This window comes from Phaethon lepturus, unplaced genomic scaffold (genome assembly GCF_000687285.1).
Source record: "Phaethon lepturus isolate BGI_N335 unplaced genomic scaffold, ASM68728v1 scaffold14407, whole genome shotgun sequence".
Taxonomy (NCBI): domain Eukaryota; kingdom Metazoa; phylum Chordata; class Aves; order Phaethontiformes; family Phaethontidae; genus Phaethon; species Phaethon lepturus.
Window position 1 is genome coordinate 34048 of NW_010554128.1, and position 10202 is coordinate 44249.

The 10202-nt window shown below is 36.3% G+C and overlaps 1 protein-coding gene across 1 annotated transcript in view; it reads left to right on the top strand.

Annotated features, from left to right (window-relative positions):
• LOC104624385 (collagen alpha-1(XXIV) chain-like) overlaps positions 1 to 8025 on the top strand; it is a 36438-nt gene extending 28413 nt beyond the window's left edge. The window contains exons 21-25 of the mRNA XM_010291739.1: positions 2409 to 2474; positions 3232 to 3400; positions 4772 to 4881; positions 5996 to 6211; positions 7738 to 8025. Of these exons, the coding sequence (XP_010290041.1) occupies positions 2409 to 2474; positions 3232 to 3400; positions 4772 to 4881; positions 5996 to 6211; positions 7738 to 7884 (708 nt within the window). The 3' untranslated portion in view covers positions 7885 to 8025. The remainder of the gene's footprint in view (positions 1 to 2408; positions 2475 to 3231; positions 3401 to 4771; positions 4882 to 5995; positions 6212 to 7737) is intronic.
• Positions 8026 to 10202: the final 2177 nt, after the last annotated feature.

The window sequence follows — 10202 nt, forward strand, 5'->3', positions numbered from 1 at the left end:
TATTACTCTATTAAGTGATTTACAACTTAAGACCTCTTTGACTAGATCAGTTTCACAATATTTGTCAGCATGACCATGTCAGATAAGATTAATTCTCTCTTGGCAGAGGCTTAATACTAGCGTGACCATACTGGTCTAAGAGGGCTTTTGCTGGAACAGCTTACTGTGCTCAAATAATTGGTACAAGCAGCACTGGCTAAAGAGTGTTTTGCTTAAATTAACTCAGTTATGTTAAAAGGTTTTACTAATACATGGTGCAAGTCTGGCCTATGCCTTTCATTCCTTCTCTTTTGCTCATATTAAGGCACTGCCACCTATTCTTTTCCTTGTCATTGTTCTTGCTATGTTCTAGCAGCTCCTAGAGGCTTTGAGTACATAAAGATCGAAGAAGAGAATCTAACAGAAACACAAGTATCACTGTATATTAATAAATCTTCATAATCATTCCATCTTAATGTGAATAGTGGCTCAAAGAAAGGATAATTCAGATGGAGTTACTGGTTTGGGGAGGGTCCATGTCCAACCCTAAGGCAAGCCTAAAACTTAGATTTAAGGCTACATGCACTGTAGGCACTACAAGATAGAGAAAAGCATCTGTTCCTTCTCCTCTCCTCCCCACTGTATCGTCCTACACACTAAAATGATGCCACTTATGATGAGGAAATAAGGGCATAACTTCTTGAACATAAAGGAAGCCTGCGATGCCACTGTTCTGGCTGAAAATTGACACTGCTAATAAATGTAGCTAACAAATGTCTAGTAGATACTCACAGAGTAAAGCAGATCAGTTAGTTTTTTGCAACTACCTGTAACATTACTTACAATGCTTTCACGATCATTCATCCCTTGCAGTACTTGCATTGGCAACATGCATATAATGCTGGCACAATGTATAGCACGTTATATATTAATACTTTGTATGACTTGTAATGTTCCTTTAATATCAAAAGTAATTGGATAAACAAGTAACTTGACAATACAGCAATTCTAAGATGAATATTCACACATTAACAGAGTATGGTACTTTAACAATAGTAATTAATAATCTACAGCTTTACCAAAACTGGTATCACATCTTCTTCATTGTAAGCATTGTGACATACTGTGTTTTAAAAAATACATAAATGTAAAGGCAGAGATGTTCATCTGTAACTCTTGCATTTTATCTCCATTTCTTCAAGGGGCCTCAGGGACCTCAGGGACAGCCAGGACCACCTGTAAGTGCATTAAAAAAATGCCTGTATTTTTCCATTGTCATTGCATTATATAAACCTGTGAAGCACCTAATACGTGGTTTCTCCCATTTTCCAGGGACCACCTGGACCACCAGGACTAAGAGTAAGTTCTGTAATGACTCTAACCTACAATACAGTCCTTTTTTGAAAGTGAAAACAGCAGGATCCTCTTCAAATGCATTGATTGTTCCATCACCGCACATGAAAAGCAAATACATTTTTCTACAACTTCCATCACTACCGTAATACATTTTTTGAACCTTCCATCTTACACTATCAGTTCTATTCTGCCATGCTGTTGAGCCTTCAACAGGCAATACTCATGGACATGCTCATACCTTTGACATGGATTAACTCCATCACATTCTAAATTAGAGTTTTTCTCCTGTTCTACATCTGAACACTCTTTGTGCTATTTCTGGCCCAGGCGTTCTCCCTATATATATACACAGATTTAGTTTGTTACGGGATTGTGCAGACTGAGGCACACTCAGTGTGGGGGCAGACTCAATATCTGAAGTGTCCTAAAGCTGTAACGATATCTGTAATCTGAGAACAAATTGCAAGAACTAGATGTTTGTGTGGGTGACTTAAGTCCTTAAAAATAAATAAACCTGTTGTCTGGGTCTGGTATAGAGGTCACACAGAGTGCAGAGAGTGAAGATAGGCAAGAAACAGGCTTCCTCCTTCAGAGGCCAGTTTGTCAGTCTTGGTATTTGTTCATCATGAAGACTACTTTGATCTGTCAGCTGCTGATGGCTGATTGAGATATTCTTTGTGTGCTTCTCTGTAAAGGAACAACACCTTTTCACACTTACCTAGATTGGTTTTGTTAAGTATCTAAATTAAATGGCTGCAAGGAATAAGTTGGGGTGTTAGTCTGTAACAACTATCATAGTATCTTTTTCCCAGGTTCCAGGAGTATGATAATTAAATTGGGTATGGAGGTGCTAATAAAAATCAAATAATCTTTTTCTGTATGCATTCTTGCATTCTTTGGAAATGGAAGGGAGGATCCTATTTTAAAAGTAAGTGTTTACAATGAATTATTTTCTAAAATGACAAAATTAATGGAACTATCATGTATGTTGCTACAGTGCTCAAAGAATTTACCAACTACATTTTAGAATATTCCTGTTCATCATCTTACATTCTGAAATATCTCTTTTTCAGAAACAAGTGGACATCAATGCTGCTGTTCAAGCTTTGATTGAATCAAATGCTGCACTGCAGATGGAGGTAATATATTTCAATGTATTTACATTGTGATACAGGGTATGCAATTATAATTCTATTTTTGAGGACAGAACAGGGCTTCTTTATAAAGACTTAATTTAAAATGAATCATGGATAGCAAATCATTACTGTAGAATATAATTAAACATGCTAATATTTATAGGATACAATTGAAATTAAGAACAGCAGCATTTGTACCTTTTTGTCATGACTGACACTAATGGAAACTTACTGACTATCACACATAGCGGACTGTATCTGTTCAGCCACAGATAATGATGGTGGCATTTAGGCCTTGATCCAAAGAATACTGACATACATGCAAGTGTGTGGTCCCATTGATTGCAAGAAAATTCCTTAAATGGGTGAAGTCAAATACATTTGCATATATTTTCTAGGTTAAGTCTAAGAGTAGATTTCACTGTTCAAAATCTGAAACTGCTAAGTATTCTTTAAAAATGCACTAATTTTTTCCTTTTTTCTTTTTTTCCCTGCATCCACATTTTTATGTCAATATGCCATAATGACGTATTTGCATGATCTTAACCTGCCTGAAACTTCACTGCTCTGATAATTTTAATAAAATGTACTAATTTGTTTGTTGGAATATGTTATTCTTACCCTGTTTTATATGGCTGATTGCATGCATTATAAATACTTTGCTGCTGTCTGGCTATTCAATGGCCATTTGACTTTTACTGCATATACTGTTGTTGTGATACTTCTTTGCGGTAACACATTTGCTAATGGCCCCTGGCAGAAATACCAGAATACTGAAGTAACTTTACTAGATCACAGTACAGAGATATTCAAAACGCTGCACTACCTTAGCAATTTACTGCACAGCATCAAGAACCCCCTTGGCACACGGGATAACCCAGCACGCATCTGCAGGGATTTGCTTAACTGTGAACGTAAAGTGGCGGATGGTAAGTGTCCACTTTCATTAAAGCTTGAACACAGATAGGCTTTGAAATGTGTTGCTTCCAAATGTTACTTTCTACATCAAAATTCTAATGTGTAAATCTTGTATTTGTATTCTGTTGCGGTGTCGCCTGTCACAGCTATCTTTATTTAAGATACAATTTCTGAATTTAAAAGATGAAAGTACGTCGCTCTTAGTATTATATAGATATTAGAGACAGATTATATAATTAAGTAAACAAAAGTGTCCAGAAAATTTGAAACTGAATCCAATTTTGGAAGTTTGTGATTAAAACTTTCACAAGTATTTATAGCTAATCTGTGAATTTTGTGTGGATCAGATTCTAGATTCCTACTGAGAAAATTGTATGCAATACACTACCACTGTCAGATATACCAACAGTTGTTGTATCCCAGGAGATCCTGAATCAATATTTCAAATCAAAATAAATTATTTAAGCCTGTAATGTCAACACTGTGACATAATTCAGTTTCTGAGTGTCTAATAACATAATAAATACCTGTAAATATCCCTATTACCAAGTATTGTATGAACAAGCTAAGGAGGGAATGGGAAATAAAGTTAGAGATTACAGGGAAATCACTGTTCTATTGCATATATAAGGAGAGATCTATTTTTTAAGACTCCAGTAAAGATGAGCCTAACCCATATTAGAACTGTGCTCTCCTAAATAAATCATAGCCCTTTAGAGCCATGGAGGTCACTGACACAGACCTCCACTTCAGAGGATTACACATATGGATATAAATTGTAGAGCACAGGCTTACCCATATTGAAGCATAAATTAAGGTAAGATCAATCCTGATATCATTTGCATGTGTCCTATTTCTATGATACTCCTTATCACCATCATTAGGATATGCCATGTAGCAGTGTCTGATGGGAGAAAGATAGCAGGGAAAGAAGAGATCTTCAAGATGCTGTGAGAGCAAGAGAATTTAGATTGATATTTTACATTCCTGAATATATATATGTTTATACATTCCTGTATAAAGCCAAGCCCAAAGAAAAAGAGTTAAGCTTTAATACAGAAAGGGCAGACTGGAAATACTGTTTGTTCTCACTATTTAGCTGTAGAAAGAGAAAACATTTTTGAAACTATGGACAGTATTCAAAAATAATTGTGTATGTAATCAGAATTGAATGGTGAATGGTTATCATAATTTTGCTCAGTATTTGTTATTAATAGAATTATAATAGTGAAAAGACTTTCACGTTCCTTTTCTTTCATTTCCTAGTGAAACTATGGTGATAATATATCTAATACTTGCCCAAAAGTATGAATATTTTAGCAAATTTTTTAGTAACAATTATATTTTGGCTTTATTTTCCATCTGGGATTGTATACGAATAGGAAAATACTGGATTGACCCAAATATTGGATGTCCTTCTGATGCCATTGAAGTTTTCTGCAACTTCACTGCAGGTGGTCAGACATGTTTAACACCGCTATCTGTGACAAAGGTATCTATTGCTTCCTGAGAGACTGTATCTGCGCTGAAACTCTGAACAAATGAATGCTTATTGACTTAACTCGTGAAAAGATGTTAGATTTCAGGGGTCTTTTAATGTGCATCATTGTGGAAGCACATGGTATATATTCTGTTACAGAAGTTAAAGATTTTTCTGGAGACAGTATATGTTAGTGTAACTCTCACTTTGTTCATTCACTCACCTTCCATGCTGATAGAACTATTTTGTTTCGCCTTATACTTTTCTATACAAGGCATAAAAATAAGCCTGAAATGCATCTAAGCTACGTTAGTAACTCATCACTCAGGGCAGCTAAGTGTAGAGATGCTGAGGTCATTGCAGTGGGAAGGAAGAAAATTATGACTGCTTTTCAACACTTAGCTACTTTTAAATGCCATTCGGCAGAGACTGGTTTCCTTTATGTCATTAGTCCATGCTCCTCTTTACATGTAGTCCTTAAACCCTTGGGAATAGAAAATTTATATTTGTGGAGTTTTGCATATACACTCTAGTCATTGAAGACCATCAGAAATACCATAAAGTTCCCATATGCATTACTGCATTTGGAGGATCCCTGAATATAATCTAGTATTGGAGAAATTCTTGTTGAGTAATGAGTAACTATATTTTTTGTCTAAAATCAAAGTACACTTGCAAATGTTTGGATTTTTAATGGGATGTAGGTATTGCCAGAATCTGTGGTGTAACAATACTAAACAGCAGAATGATGTAGCTGCAATTAAAACGCTGCTGCTGATAATATCTTTCTTTGAATCACAAAATCATTTGTTTCAGTTTCTTTATTTAAAAAGTGTTTTCTGCCCAGCTGTATTTCAACAATCATGTAAGCATTAACAAATGTTTATATTTAGGCTTTGAAAATGTCCTATGAAATCTTCTGTTTATAGTAATCACTATAGTAGAGCCTCACAGCTCTTCTGAAAAATACAAATCATGTTCTTTGGCGTTGATCCCAATGTATAACCATGCATACATGCTCCCATGCGAGAATATCACATGTGTATGTGGGTGTCACTTTGCGTTGCTGTGGTCATTCAGCATAGTCCAGCTGTAAGTCTAACGATGCATTTCTCTTGGAACTTAGCTGGAGTTCGGCGTTGGAAAAGTGCAGATGAACTTCCTTCATTTACTGAGCTCAGAAGCAACCCATAGCATCACAGTTCATTGTCTGAACACACCAATGTGGGGACTAAATAAAGCAGGTGGCCAGAAAACATCTGTTAGCTTCAAAGGATGGAATGGTCAAATATTTAAAGCAAATACGCTACTTGAACCGAAGGTGCTTGTGGATGAATGCATGGTAAATAATTTTTAGCACTAGCATTATTAAAACCATAATGGAGTTACTGTTTAGACATTATTAACTTTCTGCAGATAAATAACAATCACTTAGATTCACATCCCTTGAAACTTACTTCTTACATTGTTCTGCGTATGTCTCTGTATGCCAACTTTTTGATATTGAATTCAACATCTACCCAAACGTAAAAGCAATTGCAGTAATATAAGGTATCTATACTTGCTCTTTGTATTGAGTGTCATGTATTTCAAGACAAACAGGCTGGAAATTACTTTTTTTGGACAACTAAAGATCTTTAAATTAATTGACTATGAGTCAATTGTTTGGTTATTTAATAAAATAATGATGGTTGGAAATGGACTCCATGGCTAACTAAAATATTAAATCATATTTGTATTTAAGAAAAACTGTAAAAGCTTATTAATTTTCTAATGCTTATTAGATTGCTTCACTTACCAAGATGTGAGCCATTTGGCAAATGTCTTGGTGGAACACTATGAAACAGCAGCCAAGCATCTTACACTTTCAGTATTTTATAGCTCTATTTTCATTTGCAATAACAAAAGACTTGAAACTGGTTCAGTATCGATACAGGAGTGTCAAGTGAGACTTTTAATCTCAAGACAGAAAGTGGTTTTATTGAAGCACTTTGAAGCTGTTACGCTTCCAACCTTTATTAGCACACGCTAACGAGCTGCTCTAGCCTGTGTCATGCAGCTAAGGTATGGCCATTGAAGAGCCTCCTCCCCACCTCCCAGTCTGTTTGGGACTGTTTTTATCCCTGAGAAAAATTAAGGCATACAGTGATGGCTATTAAGAAGTGGCATTTTTCTGTGAGATTCTATGAGCTCTGTCACTCTTTCTGTGGGAAACTATGTATTGTACAGATCTGTTGCAGAACCTCACACATTTCCCTCTGCAAGGATTCTACTTTTTGATGGTATCCGCTGTACTTGATGATCTCTAAGAATGGAGTGATTGCAAACATCAAGACATTCCCAGCCTCAGGCAATGTTATAATGTTATTTTATAATTTTTATGATGTATCAATCTTTTACTGAGATTTTTAAAGGATTAGAATAATCAATACAAAGTTAATGGCAAAAAATGCAGATCTCATTCCCCATGATTATTCTTCAAGGGCCTAAAAAGTCATTCAAGTGCCTGTAGAGTTCATAACCTGAGACCTACTGTTTGGATTTGGAGGTGAATTTAGCAAGAGATCTAAGAGCCTATATGAGCTCAGGCTGCTTGCAAAGTGACAGGCACTCTGCTCTGAGCAGTGTTGCGCTGCTTGCATCTGCTCCAGCTGGATTCCAGGCTGGGCTTTTTTGCAGTTAGAGTTTTGCCAGGAGTGCCCATGGTATTGCATGGTATTTGTTAAATTACACAGTTTCCTTAGGAACTGCTGGGAGAAGAAATGTTTCAATACACTTCTCCTCCTTTCACAGTCTAAGCACAAGTTGCATTTGTGTTTTGAAGCTCATCTTTGATATGAATCTACTACTGTCCTTTGTGTGTTGCAGATTGAAGATGGCAGCTGGCATAAGACAGAGTTCTTTTTTCACACTCAGGACACTAATCAGCTTCCAGTTGTTCAAGTTAACGCACTTCCTCATCTCAAACAAGGACAGCAGCACTTCATAGAAGGTGGTTCAGTGTGCTTCCTTTAAGGTTTCTGTCCTGGTTTTTTGCGCATCAACATGGAATTGCTGCATAGATTGAATGCAAAAGTAATGATCCATTATAGGCAAAATTACTAGGAAACTGAAGAATTGTTTTGAACAGTGTTGGTTAAAGAACCTCAGGAAGAAAAAGACTTCCACCTAAGGAGAAATGGCATTGAAAAAGAAAAGAAAGAAAAGACTACATCAATTTTCACGAAGTATTTAAAAAGAAAAAAAATTGGTGCTTTCTTGCATGATTTCCTGGAACTGAGTATCTGAACATGGAATTTTTCAGGACCTCTGGTGTTCTTAGCAATCTCTTTAGCAGCACTGCAAAAAAAACCACCCCGAGGAAAGCTGGATATATACAATACTAAGGAGCAATACTGGCTAATGCTCCTAAACGTGCAATAGCTTCTATATGAGAAGTGAATTATGCCACAGTACAATACGTCTTCTTTTCTTAAACATTGTTTTATTATAGTCCTTTGTGGACACATACATCTTAACAGATGGCACACTACCTCTTTTGTGTTTCCTGTCCATGTTGCCTTTGTGCTCTTCATAACACAAGGTGCTTGTAGCCTTAGCAGAGATTATTTGAGTCCCTTTTTATCTTTCAGACTGTATGTGCTGGTTACATCAGGATATGTTTCTGTTGTAAAGGTACTTATTTTAAATCATTGATCATATACTTCACTCCAATGAAAACATTATTTATGTGGAATTCTTGTTTTAAATATTTTTGTGTACTGTTGTGGAAATGGTACGAGACAGCACATTGTATATGATGCATATAGTCAGAACAGTTAGCTTTACATCCATTGTAAAAATTGTTAGAAGGGCTACCCAGAGTAGTTCTGAGTTTTAGATTCTGTATTTCAGTTAGCATTTCTAATGCCAAAGGCATCTTAAGATGTTATATTGTATATATATTTTGTAACTTGTGAAAAAAATCTACCACAGCATGTCTTCTGAATGGCTGCTGTTAAATTATAATCAACATTTCATCAGCCTAGAAATTCAATTTTTTCCAATGTTATTAGATAGATTTTTTTTTTTAATTCAGCCTAAAATGTTCAACCGTCTTTTCTTTATTAAAAAAAGAACAATTTTACCATTAGGAAAAGCACTCTTTATAACAGTATGTCTCTATTAGCAATCCAAAGTCTGCTCAGTAGTACATGGCAAGGTGACACCAAGCTATACTGGGGAGCGGGGGGAGTGTTCAAACAACTTATTGAACTGTCTTGTCCCACAGGAAACCATGCTTACCAAAGTATAATAAAATAAGCTTCCAAGTTATCTGTTTGTCTTTTACTATTCTGTTTCATATTGTATAGTTCATTCTTAGTAACAATTAAAATTGTCTAGAAGGGTACTCATTAGGCAGCAATGCTGCTTTTACCACAGGGAAATGCATAGGCTTCGTGCCATGGAATACTGCAGGAGTGAAGTGTTTGCTTTTACTGTGTCATGTACATGTACATCCCATTTTACATTTTATATCAAAGCCCCAGTTTTGTTCCCTTTGAGAAAATCTGGTAAAACTGAAAACAAAGCAAGATTACAGAGTGATGATAAAGGTTAGAGAAAATGTCTCACTTTCTGCATTTTCAAGATCATTATACTCTGACAGCATTCCTTAACATGGGCTCTTAGTTTGGCTGTGGGGCTGATGTTGTGACAAATGGAAATTTTTTTTTTTGTAAGAATGTAATCTTTTGGAAAATGTTCATGTATATTTTTTAGTCTCATTGCCCTATTTTTGGACATTCTTTATAGCCTATATTTATGGTTTGTATAAGCATGTCTCAGAAATTACCTACTTTAAAACCAAATACCTTAAAGTATTAAAAGGCTGCTCAGATGTAGACGTGTGGATTTCTGCGACTGAGGCAGAAATGCATTTCCCACGCAGACGGCGCAGTGAACTTGTGCAGCAGGACGCTGACGGGTGGTAACGCGCCGCATCGCTTGCCTGGGAGGTTGCCAGAAACACATGCCTGAAAGCAAAACCGTTTGGCAGTACACTTGTACACGGTGTGTTTGACAGGACACTGGTACACAGTGCAGCGCGTGCTCTGGAAAGCCTCTGTACTCAGACATCTTCCCAGAGCTCCTGAAAGCATTGGCATGAGATCTCGTACAATTTTGTCCCACGCTGTTAACGTGTACCTGTACTCTGCAGTTAATTTTTCATGGTTCCTGAGGTGGTCACCTCCTTTGTTACCCTCCATTTTACAGCAAGCCCTGATCTAGATTTGGACCCTTTGTCAGAATCCTTTTTTCTCTCCTCCTTTTACTGATGTTTTACATGGTTA